Source organism: Rhipicephalus microplus, chromosome 6, assembly GCF_043290135.1.
Source record: "Rhipicephalus microplus isolate Deutch F79 chromosome 6, USDA_Rmic, whole genome shotgun sequence".
NCBI lineage: Eukaryota > Metazoa > Arthropoda > Arachnida > Ixodida > Ixodidae > Rhipicephalus > Rhipicephalus microplus.
The window spans coordinates 43,446,165-43,463,260 of NC_134705.1; the positions used below are offsets into that span (position 1 = coordinate 43,446,165).

Genomic DNA, 17,096 nt, shown 5'->3' on the forward strand with positions numbered 1-17,096 from the left:
AATGAAGGGCGAGCGCTCTTTATCATAAACTGGTCTTGTACGTGGCAAGTTTAACACGTCTATTGATTTTACGTTCGGTTTTCAGACAAGGAAGGCTATTTTTAATTAAGCTGCACACTATTTTTGCAGAAAAAGCATTAACGGTCACAAAAAAGACCATTAGGGCAGCAGCACTCAGGGCAGTAGCACTTGAATTATCGGAAGTTGAGCATCATGCTTTCTATCTTTTGTTAAAACATAACCGGAAAGAGTATATCTTGCAATGTCAAACAGGCTGAATCACATAACTTTGAACTGTTTTTCTCATTAAAAACACACAAGAACGAGATTCTTCTTCGAGCAATTGTTTGAAAAAAGACTCCTGGCAATTTGCTGTTTCTACTTCACTGCAGAAGTGCCTGTCCTTTTATTAATTTTTTCAGACCCTTCTCGTTTGCTTGATTCTCAGGCACTAGTTCAATTCTTTTCAGAAGGAAACGCCAGCTGCTGTAAACGTTTTAGCATCAATATTGGATACCTTGATTACTCTTTGTCACAAGAAGACGTGTTGAGATGTGTTAATGCCTGTATTAATGAACAAGTACATGAGGTGGCTTTCACCGATAAATGTGTCATTTTGACAGCGGCTTTTTAAAGAAATTCTTGCCTTGTATTTATTGTCGACGTGGTTAGGCTGGAAGGAAGGCGTTCATATGGCGGTACGGCGAGAGAAATAGAGAGGAAAGCCAGGGAGGTTAACTAAGCTTGGCTCAGTTGGCTACCCTACTCTTGGGATGAGGAAAGAGGGAATAATAGAAAGAGACAGAAAAAGAAAAGTAAGAGCGAGATGGATAAATAGTCAGCTATGACTACGCAGCATGGTCTCACGCTGTTCTTTCTCAACCGCTCATGAAGTCCAGTGGCCCTTGAAAAGCACAAGAGAGCTTTCGTGGCTTTGCAAGTATGTGAAACAATCGGCCAGGGTGCCAGGATCTTTTATTTTTTTGTAAGTAGTTGTGAATCCAGCTGATGGAGCTTGGCTTCTGTAATACGTCATTCAGACTGGTGTGCTGGGCAATTGCATAGAATGTGCTCAAGCGCCTCCTTGCAGGCGCAAATGTTGCGTGCCCAACTGCTCGCCCTTCCGAGTATACAAGAATACACATTCGTAAAAGTCACGCTCAACCTCATTCAGCACAGCTAAGTTTCAGGCCGTCATGGCAGCCCGGATGGCAAACGAAATTGCAAGTTTTGTTCGATAGAATACAGGCGCGCTTTGGAGAAACCCTGTGTATTTCATTATAGGGGAGTTATATGGTGATTCAATGATTGTAGTCGCCTTGCAGTGTCCGTTTTCATGAGTGGTATGGGCTTCCGCAGGTCTTGGTCATGAGCCAATCGTGCAGCTTGATCGGAGTGGTCATTGCCGCTAATTTCATCATGAATAGGCAAACATTGAAATAGAATATCGTTACCTTCCTCGAGTGCTCCGCGGTAATCGAGCCCCTTCTCATATTCGGACTGTTCGTGTAATCTGTACCATAAAGTGAACCATATTGTCTCTAAGGCTGACCTCAAGTCGCAAAAGATCACCCATTGATTAGGTAGCCACTGAAGAATGTACTTGATGGCATGTTGAAGTGCTGCGAGCTCTGCTGCTGCGGACGTCGTGGTGTGAGAGAACTTGAATGTAGCAATGCATTACCCGATTAAAAAAACCACTGCTCTTGTAGAGCTGTTGGGATTAGTGAAGCCATTTGTGTGAACATGGATGAATGTGGTCAAAGTACGTTTCATCCATTTGACGCAAAGTCAACTGATTCAGGGCTGGCGGTGCATGCGCGGCTTTTTAACGTTTTCCGGAACCGATAGGCATACGTGCGGTCGATACAGACTCCGTAACGCAGATTCTGTACGCATCACAGGTAGTTTGATGTCATGCCGTAATATGTCCTGGTGTTTCATCACAATACCGCACAATGAAGCACGGGGCCTCCGCACTGTCAAACACGCTAAATGATGTGACCGAAGCCATCATAAATGCCGATTGTTTGCTATGAACTTCTCGACAATGATATACGTTGTACACGGCTGTTCTTGTGCGATAGCAATAGTTGCAACATTCGATGAGCATCTTGGAAGGCCAAGACAAGTCCGATGTGCTTGGGCTTCTACGCTCTGTAGTGCACGGATGTTAGTCTTGCACGTGTTAGACAGGGAATGAAGGCTGTTTTAGAGGAGTCCGAGAAAGAGGTCTGTAAAAGTAGTAGCATCGAGTACACGGAGTGGCTCCACGATTTCCCGGCAACGAACTTATATATATTCTCAAGGCCAATGAGCAAGCTTTATATATGCGACATGTATATATATAAACGCCACGGCGGCGCATTTTTCTGTGGCGCTAGGCAAACTTTGCTGGGGAAGGCACGCAATGTAATTGTTGCCGCCTTCTGCATTCTTGCACGCATTTGAGGTCGTGTCACGCCGAACGCCCAGATGCAGATATCAACAGCCTAGAGAGATATATGAGCCGTCTGTGCCAGCATTTCGGTGAGCCCCGCCAGAACCAGGTTGAAGAGAGTCGGACTCAAAACGTCCCCTTGTGGCACCCCACGACTTGTGAAATGCTTATTCATAGGCCCATCTCCAGTTAGGACAAACATATATCTCTTTGTGAGGTCCTCCATTTGCTGATCTCATGCAACCGGAACGTCCTTTTGCAATAGGTCCATCGGTATAGAGATGTCGCCGGGGATCGTTGCACAAAATTCATCGGGAACATGAAGCTCTGAGCTATGTTGATGTAGCGCCAGGGCAGTGAAGAGTGACTCTGCTGTGGATGTGAGTGGATGCCTCGAAGAGTCCTCCATATGCAGAAATCCATGGGCACAAATCAGGAATATGTTGGTTCTCAGCTAGCTCCTGTTCTTAGTGATTTATACTTTAGCAAGACAGACAAACGTATGGAAGGCGCCTTAGATAAATCTCCTATTAGGGTGTTTTGAACAATTATTTATCTGTAGTTGTGAGAACTTTCTAACCTTGGTCAATTTTGTGAACGAGAAATTTGAACTAAATGAAGAAGGCTGAACTTCACTGAAGAATTGCAATAGAATAGTATAACACAATTTTTATACATTTCCTTAATGCTTCAGAAGAACCACTCATGTTGGCAGTATTTTACAAATAAGAACATCGTAACCATGTATGACATATTGAAGGATGACCATGCTAGCTGGCCATGACTGCGAGCTAGCTTTCAGCAAAAGCGGAGTAAAACAGCCCCCCCCCCCGCCGCCAAATTGGTGAGACAGCGGCGTCGCAGCCGTCAAACCGGAACATGTCTCGCCCTAATTGAGACGGCTGGTCACTTTTATCATTGTGCTGCTTCAAAATCATGCAAATTATTTCTATATTTCCTAAAGACACCAGAAAGTTCGGAAAAACGAAAACTTTCAATGAAAAAAAAAACATGGCTGATATCTTTGTCATAAAAAACGGTATAACACGGAAGCGAAATTTGCCTTTACACAGGTAGTTACGTGTTTATTGTTTATTGTTTCACCAAAAAGGTAAAAGACTGGATGCATTAGCAACAATTGTGATATTAGCGGAAGAGCAGCGAACAGCTCGAAATTAGGAAAAGCAACTCGGGAAGCACCTCGAGAAAGGACGCGTGTAAAAAACATACAGCGCACGAGTGCGCTGAATATTACAGCTGGACACTTGGAGCATTCTTTAGTTTGCTAATGGTGAGGCATTTCTTAAATACACCATTTACCGCCGGCAACTTCATCATGCATTTTTTATCCCACGCGAGATGTCACGAAGGGTCCGCTGAGCTTGCTCCCAAGGTAACCACCCCGAGATTTCATGCCTCGAGAGGGTGGGTCACTCTCGCGCTCACGCTTATCTCGTGACCGTGGCCGTTTGTACTGTAGAGTTTCCCTAAAAGTGTGCATTGAAGTTTCAGTGACAACGAAGGTTCTTCGCTCGTGCAGCGGTAGCGCGTGCGAACTCAGTGGGCAGCTCACACACAGGTAACAATCACGACAGTCGTTAGAGTTCACACTCGTTTTATGTATGTCCTTTTTGTGCGTGTTTTCTGCTTCGAGAACGAGCTGTAAGTTTGCCATTCTTCACGTGACAATACAATTAGATGCTATAGCATTTATTCCTTCGGGGTTGTGACAAAACGTTGGACAACAGGTGCCTTGTTTCCCTGTTTACACACGTTTCACTTTCCTGTTGTAGCGATTTCTAAGACAGAGAGATCCTGACCGAGGCGACCAGATTTTCGATGGAGGCAAAAATGCTCGAGGCCCATGAGCTTGGATTTAGGTGCACGTTGCAGAACCCCAGGACATCTAAATTTCCGGAGCCCTCCAATACGACGTCTCTCATAATCACAAGGTGGTTTGGAACGTAAAACTCTATGATCATTATAGTACTATTATCAGTTCTGTTTTTTTTTACTTCTGTACAAGGCTTCGATGTGCAAGTGAAAACGTTCTTTTAAGTATGCCGTAGAATCACAATGTACACGTGTGCCTCCCTTCATTACTTGTCGTATAGTAAAACAAACCACTAAAGATGTTGATGAGCTCCTCACTACTCAATGCAACGTTATTAGTGACTGAAAGTGTATTCGACTCTATTCCCGGCAAATTAGGCTCACTGCATTTAGCTTGATATTTCACTCCCTAAAGAACCCAGAAATACATTCAACTCTTTCAAAACCTTTTTCTATTCCGCAACGTACTCCGGTTATTACATGTTCGTTTTCAAAAGCCAACTAGCAAAACATGGCCTTAGCTCCAGGTGGCTGAGTAGCATGTACAATTGATTTCATTGATCCATATGTAGGTTTTTTTGCTTTTGCAAAAAGGCTCCTCTTGCTTTTGTTTGATTTTTCGCAGCAATTTTCCGCATACTAAACATATGACAGATTACGAAAATCCCACTAAACGAAGTCTGTTAATCTGTTAAATATAGTGGCTGTCATTCCTAACCTCCACAATATATCTCATAGTTTGAAAAAAGTGGGCTCGATATATGGTGTGAATGTGGTATTATCAGCCTCGTACAAAGTAGGCCAGAATGCAGATTGACAGATGAAGGTCTCTGTGGAATTACCATAAAGAGTTAGACATGCACCGTAAAACACGTAAACAAGCATATATAATGCGCAGTTGGTGATGCCTACATGCTTCCTTTAATGTGCAGCCGTTGTTATAGAGATTAAGCTAGACGACGCACAAGTAAAAGGTTGGGAGAGCACAAGAACAATTCATGCAAAGGGATATGTTAACCTTGTATTTAACTGCAAAAGTTGCGGGTGCCAGCATCGATTTCAGGCTGTGAGTATGCTGGTACGTCATATGGACAAATTGATGCGTGAAATCGCTCAGGCGTATCATATTAGGAAATTTGGTGACGAATGCGTGAGCTAGCCTTCTGTGGTTTTGCATGACAAAGAGATCGCGCTTTTAGATAGAGGTTAGCCATTTTATCATTGTGCCTTCGTTTTTATCGGACACTCCCCCATAATTGTGTCACGTTGCTCATGTCTGCTTGTTGAAAGATTCTACCTGTTTGTATATATTGTGCAAAGGTAATGTCACGCGGAAAGCTTTTTCTTTTGTATCTACAGCTGGAGTTTGTTCTTTGCCAGATGCTCTTGTTAGGGGCGCTATTTAACGGCTTGTCTCGAAGAAGGTGAATTGAGGAAGAATGAGAGTCTGAACAGAAAGGGCTGCTTTCTGTCGGTCACAGTGCGCTTCGCGCCAAAGCAGGCACCACGCCGTGCTTTTGACCATACTACAGAGATTGGGTGCCTTTCTCCTTCTTCTAACCACTGCGCCCCCAACGCTTCAAACAAACGAGCCGCCGCTTAGGTCCTCGGGGGCAAAAGGGGACCAAAATAGAGCACTTATTAGCGCGTCAAGGCCGTTTTAGAGAGTGTGCCCGTTTCCAGAAGCTGCCACAGTTTTGTTGCAACACAGGCTTCACGCGACCATAAAAACTCTTGTTGGATTGGTTATCCTCAGCTTGCCTGATTGGTCCACGCACCCGTGAATGCTGGAAAACTCTATTTAAGCAGTGACTCGGGCTCTTTTTGGGGTGAGCGGACTTGGGGTCAACAGCGCATCTCACAACCTGAGACTAGTCATGCAAGCCGAGGGGCATGCCACCATTTTTCATGTTTTGTATATGTGACCTAGTACATTGTGTAAATTTAAGTTGTATTAGATAAATAACCCCCTCCCCCCCAATGAGTGCTCATCGAAGTCATCGCGTCGACTTGTCATCACTTGCCTGTGCGAAATTGCTCCCACGCTTGCTTGTCCGGATGGTCATCAGATGTGTATAGCTTAAACAACCCCGAAGTTTCGCTACAATATGAACATGTGTGCTGCGAAAAATAAATTCAATTTGTAGTCAGCGCTCAGTTAGCCCTCTTCGCCTTCCATTTTCGCCTTTCGTTTGCCTTTCTTCTATTCTTCTGTGCTTGTGCTGCAACCCTTATACTGGCGATTTGGCCACAGCATGAAATGTTGGCGATTCGGCCACAGCATGAAAGGATGCAAATCACAGGCTAGATGTCGTCTGTGCGGAGAGAGTCATGACAGCTGCGATTACAAATCCGATGACCTGAAGTGCTGCTTGTGTAATGGAGCGCACCCTGCAGACTCTGCTGAATGTGGTGCAAAAGAAAGAGAAATGGGTGTTCTAGAAATCATAGAACGCAGGCGTTGCTCTAGGAGGGAGGCGGTAGCAGAAATGCAAGAAAGATCGAAAGGTTACGCAGGCATAACATCCCGACACAGAGCGGCAATGGATGCATCGTTCGCAAAGTCGATAACTGAGGCTATTGAAAAGTCTACTGAAAAGGCAATGCAGCGTCTGGCAGCTACTCTTTTTGAAGCCTTGGCTGATATGTTAACGCAACAGCTGACACAAATCATTGGTACAGTTTCTGTGCAAAATCGGGATTCGCACGCTCTGTTGATTTCAAGGGGTACATAGGAGGAAACTCTGACAGTTAATCATAGATCTATCTCTCTGAAAGCAGGACCTTCAAAAAATAGAGTTCGGGCTGAGTGAGAACCTGTGACAGATGATTCAGGAGACTTTACAGATATGGACACAGAATCTCAAAGAACTTTGAAACGTAACAGATCTTCCCCTTCTAAAAAGTCTTCTCAGAATCCCAAATCCAAGAAATACTTGTCAAAAAAGACTTCTTTGAGAACCTTTCAAAAATTGATTTCTTGAAAAAAGATATTCTGGATCAGGCAGTTTCTTCTGCGAGTACAGCATCAAAATAGGTTTCCTAAAAATTCTGCAGTGGAATTGCTGGTCTATTTGGTCGGCAACTACAGATTTACAATATATTTCTTCGCAAATTTATCCCGACATAATTGCCATTCAGGAAACCTGGCTTGCTAACGGTAAAAAAAATTTACATGAAAAATTATCGATTAATCCGGCTGGATTGGCCGAGTAGAGGTGGCGGTCTGGCTTTCTTAATATCAACAGAATTTAGTCACAGAGCCAAGATATCGTATCAGTGTATGGATACGAATTACGAAATTCTGGTGTTAGACATAACACTACCAGACTGCTCGCCTTTCTCTTTTGCAAATGTATACATTCCTGCAGGAGTTCAAGACACGAGATGCCTCGATATTATGGTAGCTTCATGCAGAAAAGAAATAGTACTGTGTGGAGATTTCAATTCACACCATGTGTCTTGGGGCTTCAAATCTGATGTATGCGGAAGACGTTTGTGGGAATGGACGCTTGATAATAACTTTTCCTGCTTGAACTCACACGTTGCTACATTTGTAAGAGGTAACTCTAAATCGACTATTGATTTAACATTTTTCAGCTCCACTTTAAGCATATCCAGGTGGAATATATTAGATTGTGCTACAAACAGCGACCACCTTCCCATTACTTTTGAAATTAAGTTCCCGAGGTATAGTTTGGCAGAGAAAGTTGGCTCATTCATAAATTATGCTAAATTATAAAAATACTTAAAATCTACGTTAATTTTTTGCGAGGAAACGCAGGAAGACCTTAGGGCTATGTGTCTATGTGCGGTGTTGAAAAAATAAATAAAACATTCAACGTTTACTGTAAACTCCAACACAGCGGGGTCTCTTAGCCCGTGGTGGAATCTAGATTGTGTCAGCGGGTATAGAAAGCGAAAAGCGGCTTGGAAAAACCTGTTAATTAACCAATGCCCTGAAAATTGGAGTGATTATAAATTCATGGCCGCTGATATTGAGCGTCTAGTGCGCAAAGCAAAAGAAGACTATGATATGAATAAATTTAATTATCTGTCTAAATCTAAAAATAAGAAAGTGCTTTTCAGGTTTTTGCGTGCGATAAAAACAATTCCATAGGCAGAAAGCATTCATTCCACCATTATGTCTCCTCGCGAATTCTTTGATTTCTTAGAAAATATTGCCAAAGGCTTGCAAACCAGGTTTACGACAATTATGCCAAAGTCCCTGGGGAAATAAAGGGTGAATTGTGATTTCCAGGAGGTATCTTTAGCTGAAGTGGCGGATGTAATGAAGAGGTTAGCACCCGCTGCTCCTGGACCTGATGGGGTGACCTCTACTGTGATTAAAGTGCTATACAAAATATCCCCACACGAAATCTGTATTATAGTTAATTATACACTGAAAAATTCTTGGATTCCGGGAGATTGGAAGCTTTCCAAAATAATTCTGATACTTAAGAAACAGGGAATGGAGTTTACTCTGGATAACATAAGGCCTATTTCTTTGACATCTAACCTGGTCAAGCTTGTATAGAGAGTCTTAAAAGCCCGTATAATAAACTGTATCAATGAACATACAATATTAAACCACAGACAAATTGGCTTTAGATCGGGATACTCCATTTGGTGCGCACATGAGGATTAGGAAAGTCGCATACAGCTGGCTCGGCATCGCCGCGAATACTGTGCACTAGTCACTCTAGAATTAGCTAAAGCGTAGGACAAAGTGGAGTATCCTATCCTAATCCAGCAGATGCAAGACTATCGCTTTCCAATTAATATAGCAGCATAGATTACAGAGTTTGTGAAAGACCAAGAATTTTATTGCTTCTTGGATAGATGCTCTTCTAAAGGATATAAACAAACACGAGGTGTACCTCAGGGCTCAGTATTATCCCTGGTGTTATTCGACATATTACTGAGTTCCATTCCAACTCAACAGGATATCCAAATTTACGTGTAAGCAGATGATATTGCTTTTTTAGCAACAGTGATCTGCACTCATCATATCAGGCATTACAGAATTACATGAACATGCTAGAAGGATGGCCTGACAATATCCATGTGTCATTAAACGTCAAAAAAGTGCGCTTCTGCCATTCTCTTTTAAGGATCGTGTCAACATTTCTGCAATGTATCGTACCGAGCTCATTCTCCAGGTTGATTTCCTGAAATACCGAGGCATCGCATATAATAGGACGCTAAATTGGAAAAGCCATATAGACGAGGTTGGTTGTAAAGCATCACGTGCCTTGGGGTAGTTACGTGAATTGGGAAACAGAAAAATAGGATTGCGTAGGAGTTCATTGATAATGATTTACAAGATGTATATGCGGCCTAATATGGAATTCGGGTGCGTATAATTTTCAGGCAGCGCGGCTTACAAGATGAGACAATTATATTATTAGAAAGAGAAGCATTGCGCTTCTGTCTTGGACTCTTCAAATTTGTGGCAAATAATGTTTTGTATGTGGAAGCGCGTCTTCCACCTTTGTTAACTCGGTTTAGAATACTTACAGTTCACACTTTCTTAAATATGTACTATTTGCCTCTGCGACAAGCGTCTTACGTTTTTATTCAAAAACCAACCACATTCTTTGGAACACAATGGTCTAGACTACACTCCCCTCAGATTAGGTTCGTCCAAGCGCTGCTAGACCCTCTTAATTAAAATATTTATCAGATTGCCATAACGAAGATGCCTAATTCAAAACTTGAAATTAAATTTGATGATATTTTCCCTTCTAATGCGAAACAACTGCCCCTTCGATATTTAAATAATCGGTTACAAGATTACTTGAATCATCGTCTATAAACAACATTATTGCGACGAATGCATCCGTATTGAACGAAAAGGCTGGAGTAGGCATCTTCTGTACTTCTCTCAACTGGTCTTTCTCAGTTCGATTACCAGATTACACGCCTATATTCATCGCTGAATTATTTGCTATAATTCTAGCACTTCGTAAACTTCCTGCAAGCGAATCACAAGCGGTCATACTTACCGATTCTCTGTCAGTATGCACTGCACTAACTACAGCAAAAAATTGACATTATTGGGTATGATTAGCACTTTATTACCAGCAAACATGAAAAAATTTCACTTGCTATGAATACCTGGCGACTGCGGGATTTATCAAAATGAGATGGCAGACTCGTTAGCCAAAGCATCTTTAAGCGGACCACTCTCACCTATTTTACCTGATTTCGCCTACGTAACAGCACTCAGATATGGAAATGCTTGTTTGCGCAAGAAATTAGAAAAATTATCATTGGATAAAGTCAGAGACTCCGTACACCTAAGATTTTGCTGGAACAAACAGTGGTGTGTATTTCGGCAGTTAGAAATAACAATCACCAGATTACGATGCAGAATTCCGCGTCTTAATTACTACCTACATAAAGCCGGACTAACAGCATCTCCATTGTGTTTATTTCGCAAGGAATCAAAATCAATAGATCATTTCTTTTTATCCTGCCAACGATATTCTTATCAAAGGAAAATATACCTGGTCGAACCAATTGAGAAGCTAGGTTTAAAATAAACGTGGAAGTAATTTTATCCTTCGGAGGGATTACATTAGGTTATAGCCACAGAAAGGTTTCCTCTGCTGTGTGTGAGTACATAATGGCAACAAAAAGGTTACCTTGTTTGTCTATTGTTATTATTTGCGGCTACGAGACTACCTGAATGCCGGACTTAGCACACTTGATGATCCTGCCGCCCGGTTCTTGGCCAATCCCCCTATGTGGGCGAGTGCCAGGAAAGCTGAAGGTTCATCATCATCATCATCATCGTTCTACGGCAGTTCTGGTAAGTGGGTTACAATAGCACAGTTTTCACCTAATGGCACAATCTCAGAATCATTGTGAATGCTTGGTGGCTGGTGCGGGGAAGTTCATTAACAACTTGACTGAATATCAGTCTTTATGACAGCGAATTTGTCGCGATAAGAGGAGTTGACTTTATGCGTACACATTTGTGTGCATTGTGCCGCTACCAATACAACACTACATTTCTTGCCATTTCGCTAGTGGTGCTGCAGAAGTGCTCAAAAAGGCTATTATTTTGCTTTTTCATACTTCGAGCTGGCGGACCATGCAAAGAATCGAATGAGAATAAAAAATAAAGCAGCTGAAAATCTACTAATTAGAAATTCGGATGGGAATACGTCAGACATCAGTTCGACGGACGACGAGGAAGGCGACCATCAGCCGACTTATACTGTAAGCAGTTATTTCATTTTCTTCGTGCTTGCAAATCAATTTTTGTGATAATGAAGAATATAGGTAAAACGCAGGACAACCAACCAGACGTCGCGACCGGGCCTTCATCACCAGTGGACGAAAACGACAACGATGGAGAGTTCACTGCGAAAACAAGAGTTTCATGGACCGCAAAGAACTTCGTGCACCCAGACACCACATTCTATGGTGAGTACGATGACCCTGTTGCAGTCGCCAAACCCATTGAGTACTTTCTGAAGTACATTTCTGATTGATTGATTGATATGGGGGGTTTAACGTCCCAAAGCCACTACATGATTATGAGAGACGCCGTAGTGAAGGGCTACGGGAATTTCGACCACCCGGGGTTCTTTAACGTGCACCCAAATTTGAGCACACGGGCCTACAACATTTTCGCCTCTATCGGAAATGCGGCCGCCGCAACCGGGATTCGAACCCGCACCTTGCGGGTCAGCAGCCGAGTACCTTAGCCACTAGACCACCGCGGCGGGGCCTGAAGTACATTTCTGGGGAAGTGTTTGAAGAAATGGCAAGATGCACAAACATATATGTCATGGAAACGACCAGGACGATTCTCGCAACCACTCCAGATGAGATAAAAAGATTTCTTGGTGTACTGATTAATGGGAACCCTGAAATTTTCGCGCATGCGCATGCATTGGCAACCAGCGACACAGATTACTTCGATTTGTGAAACAATGAGCGTGGATAAATTTTTCAGGTTCTGGTCTGCTCTACAAGTCACTGAGTCAACAACACCGCACTCACCAGCTGGCAAATTTTGGAAAGTGCGGCCACTCCTCAACGTCGTCAAAGAACGTGTTTTACAGTTGCCCCCTTCGGAGCACAACAGCTAGCATTGATGAGCAAATCATCCCGTTTACAGGCAGGGTAGCGGCGAAATAGTTCATCAGGAACAAACCCAACCAGAGAGAGTAAAGGTGTTCCTTTGTTGTAGTGCAGTGGGCATGGCTCAATGCTTTGAACTGTACCAAGGAAAAGGCACGGGTGTGTCCGAGGAGCACAAGAGGCTTGGCTTGGGTGGCTCAATCGTCATGAGGCTTGTTAAAGGGCCACTCACCAGGCCTTGTACCAAATTTCATTCAGACCATGGAATTTGTTGGGTGTCGGATGAGGAACATTTTGCCACAAACATTTTTTGAATCGGTTCATTACGAGCTGAGAAAACTGTTTTTTAGAAGCGGTGCAAAACAAGGATGAAAGGAGGTGAGCTTGAAACCCTTGCCGCTGCTCCGCGTAGGCTTCGCAAGCCAAATTTCTTCCTTTCCCTCTCCGGCATCGGACCAAGAGGTCACGTGCGCATGACGTGCCCGAACAAGCCCAACCCTCGTGCACGCGAGCGGTGTTATTTTTTTTTTTTTCACCAGCGTTGTTTTGAGGTCTACTGCCTGTTTCTGCGGGATCGTTTGCAAACGCTGACCTAGGCGCAGTAGAATTGATGAGCACAATTAATTGCTAAACACGTAGGAGCGTTTCACGGCTGTCGTCTGCTGGAAGCGCTGACCACGGCCGTGAGGACACGAAGGCATGCGAAACGCCGGCACATGAGCCCCGCATCTCGTTGCAATTCACGGGGAAATAACGAAGAAAAAAAACTCGCTCACATTTCCTTATTGCGTCTCATTATTTATTTAGAGATTTATTAATCTATTCATGCAACGAATATACAAACTACGCGTGTTGTGTTGAATAATTTTCGCCATGTCACGTGCCACTGTTGGCGATCGGAGCATAATCGTCTACGTAGAGGACCAACGTCACTACATCGCCGTGTACGTAGGGCCATTCATACGCACACGTCATACCCTCATTCTCTGGGCGCGCGCCTGCAAAAGGAAGAAGAAGCAGCGTTCATCTTGTAATTTGACCCGTTCCCGCGGCGCGTAGCGTGGGAAATTTTGGTAGACGTTATCATGAACGCCTCATCTACGTGTTGCGTTTGTCAGATCAAAATTGTCAATCCTGGTGAGTGGCCCTTTAAAGACTTCCCTTGTATCGAAATTTCAAATGTTATTTCGATAACTATGTTACATTCGTAGGTCTTCTGCAAGAACTGAAGTACATAGTGATCTGGGCAGTCGGAACAATCCGCGCCAATCGACTGCAAGGCTGCGTCTCGAAGACTGAGAAGCAGCTGAGACGTGAATGCAGAAGAAGCTACGACTAGAAAGTCCCAAAAAAAACGGGGACGTCATTCTGCTACGGTGGCAAGACAACTGAGTTGTAAACGTCGCATCAAGCTACGTGAGTGTGGATGACCTGTCCACTGCAAGGAAGTAGAGCAAGGCCACAAAACAGGACGTCGACATCCCATGCCCTGCTCTCATAAAGACTACACCTTTATGGGAGGCGTGGACAAAATCGATTTTCTCCTCTCGTTGTACCCTCTCCGCCAAAGAACCAAGGAATGGCCAGTGCGAGTCATATGCCACTTTTTCTCTTTTGCCATAGTTAACAGGTGGCTCGAATACGTGAAACATGCGGAAGCGAACCGAATGCAGCGTAAGAACTCTCTGGATTTGTTGGCATTCCAGAATGAAGTTGCCATGGCACTCATAATGTGCAGCAAAAACGTTGCGAAGAAACGGGGCCGCCCAAGCCTCCAGGAGCTGGCTGGACCCCCCCCCCCCCCCCGCAAAGTACACAACGTGGAGCCAAGGCCAGTCAACGCTGTTCACTATGATGGCCTAAACCACTGGCCAGCCCACTCCGCACAACATTTTGCTCAGCGTTGCAAGATCGAACGCGCATCCCCTGCCCAAACTGCAATGTGTTCCTTTGTCTTTCTGCCATCAAGAATTGTTTTTTACGCTTTTCATAAGAAATGAATGATCGAAAGCACAGTTTGCATGAGAAACACAGTATGTACAATGTCAGCATAACGTTGGCTTGTGTGTAAATCAACCTTTTCGTATTTTGCTATTACCAGCCAATCTGGTGTGTTTGTATTAGGTGGGGCACGATGTACACAATTGTGCAGGTGACCTAAAACTGAAACAGAGGTATGTAGAATTTTTTCGATGTGTATAATTTATTCTCTAGAGTCATAGATGATAGAAACGAAAGAAAAAAAATCCTTCACAAGATTTATTGGTGTCTGATGGGGATATACCGTGATCTTACCTGCTTTTGTTCGTGCATACTCTTTGACTACATCTATATTTTGTGGATGTAGTCCGGCATCAACGTCGGTCGTGGCAGCCATACCACCCATGAACATGTGATCCTGAAGATTCTCGCCCACGGGAAGGTTCGCGACCACGGAAATCTGCAGTTAAAAAAAAGTGCTACAATTCATCGGAGGTAAACGCGGAGCACAGTTGTATAGCATGCTCGAACGATCATCTATTTCTTACAAAAATTCGCTCCAAGTTAAATTTGCAAAAGTGGTTAATGGGGCAGCTGGTGATTCATTATGGCTTGAAATACGATCGTGACACGTGGACAAGAGCGGCTAAGTCTTAGCTGTTCGTGTATACGTGTCGCACTCGGTTTTCAAACCATCCAAATACACTGGAAAAGTGGTATGAAAATTGCTACAGGATACAATGCTCGCCAGTGTTCGAATCGGCAGCTTGGAAGACGCTGAAAAATGGTAGCGTGAGCAACATGTTTTTTTAATAAAGTTTGATCTAATGGAGAGGGCATATTACGATATTCCTTCGTTCAATAAATTAGTTCCTAATAGCAAACTACTTAAACTTTTTTCTTATTGTGCGAAGTATTAAAAACAAAGAGGACAAACTGAATTGCCTGTTTGAGACAATAACACACAATTTTTACATCTTATTGCAATGTGAAACATGGCTCACAATGAATGATGACCCCCCCTATTGTGAAACTTATGATGACCATCCATATTGTGAAACTATGGTCTAGTAAGAACAAGCAGCAAAGGTGGTGGTGTGGCAGTTTATGTTAAACAATGCCTTGCAGATGAGCTAGTTCAACAATTCTTTCGTGTAACGAGCAACGTAGAAAGCATAACGATACGCTTAGAATATGTCGCAATCGTGCTTATATATCGGCCTCCGTTTTTCACTTTCTTAGAACAACTTTTGAATTTCCTCAGTCATTCGTCTTCCCCCTTTGTCCTAATGGGTGACCTAAACATAAATATGTTGGCTGATGACATGTCATCTAAAGAGCTTTCTCGTTTAATTATTCCGTTCATGCATGCAAACGTAATAACGGAACCTACCAGGTTCACGGTAACAACGTGTACACCACTTGATATATGTATAACTAACATACACCCAACTGACTGCGTCATGCGATTGCAATCATCTGAGAGAACTGATCATCTGCATTCTTTCTGCTTCATTCGTTGCAATTGTAAGCGAGGAAAAGGGAGAAAGAAAATTTTGGCGCGTAGTTTTCATGCCACAGCATTGTCCATTTCCTGTTCCTTGATACTGTCAACAGATAGGTGATGTGTGTTTAATTAGCAAGACGCAAATTCGGCGAATAATGTTTTTAAATTTGATCCACTGTTATAACCAAGCGTTTCCTTTAAAGCCACACAACCGCAAGAACCAGAAAATACGCATACATTGGAGAAATGCTCACTTGTTAAAAATGATAACAAAAAAGAACAAACTTCATCACTAGTTTGTAAAATGCAAAAGTGCTGATTTGTTTAGTGACTTTAGGAAATTCAGATATAAAGTGAATGCTGTACTCAAGCAGGCAAAAATTAGGTACTACGCAAAATTATTTGATAAAATGAAGAATGACCCTAGTAAACTTTAGATTGAAGTCAGAGACCTTAATGCCATGAAGACAAAAAGCACTGACATCAACACAGAAAAATCGCAGAATATCCACAAAATGAATGATGACAAGTGGGGTGACGCGTCCATCAATCCATCCGTTGTTCCATCCGAGCGTCTGTCCATCCGTTCGTGCACTTGTTCATGCATCCATCCGTGCGTCCGTCCGTCAGTCCATCTATACGTGTGCCCGTTCGTGCGTCCGTCCACGCGTCCGTCTTTGCGTGCGTCCGTGCATTCGTTCGTCCATCTGTCCATCAGTGTGTCTGTCTGCCTGTCCATCTGTATGTCAGTCCGTCCGTCTGTCTGTCCGTCCGTCCGTCCGTGCGTTCATGCGCCCATCTAGTGAAGACTTGAAGTACCACCATCTCACTTTTTTAATCATATATTCGTCATATACAAGTACCGCCATCCAGCGTACAATCCAAGACTTAACGACATCATGTACCACATTACTGCTGTCAGCGCTTTGTTAACACCGAGAGCGTGATAGCGACGCCATGCTACGTGTTTCCTAACACGTGGACATGCGGATATGTGTCAGAGGGCGGATATGTGCCACTGCAATGCGGGTATGTGCCACAGGTTACTCACTATGAGTCTGGACAAGCGACGCATTATGGAGCTTCGCCCCTGAAAACCCACAGGTGTGTTGACACGTACGAAGGCAGCAGCTGCTTTAAATGAATGTTTTGTTTATAGCACCCAGTATTCTGACAAGAAGGAACAGTATTTCGAACAGTTCAAGCATTTCTAACTCTATCATACTTACACTTGTT

General features: G+C 43.3%; 1 protein-coding gene across 4 annotated transcripts in view; it reads right to left on the reverse strand.

Moving 5' to 3' along the window:
• The window catches only part of LOC142765256 (4-pyridoxate dehydrogenase-like), a 213,029-nt gene that overhangs the window by 29,981 nt on the left and 165,952 nt on the right, over positions 1–17,096 (reverse strand). For 3 of the 4 annotated variants that reach the window (XM_075865959.1, XM_075865962.1, XM_075865961.1), the window contains one exon: positions 14,669–14,813. The exons of the other annotated variant lie outside the window; for it this stretch is intronic. In XM_075865959.1, the coding sequence (XP_075722074.1) occupies positions 14,669–14,813 (145 nt within the window). The remainder of the gene's footprint in view (positions 1–14,668; positions 14,814–17,096) is intronic. 4 annotated transcript variants of the gene reach the window in all.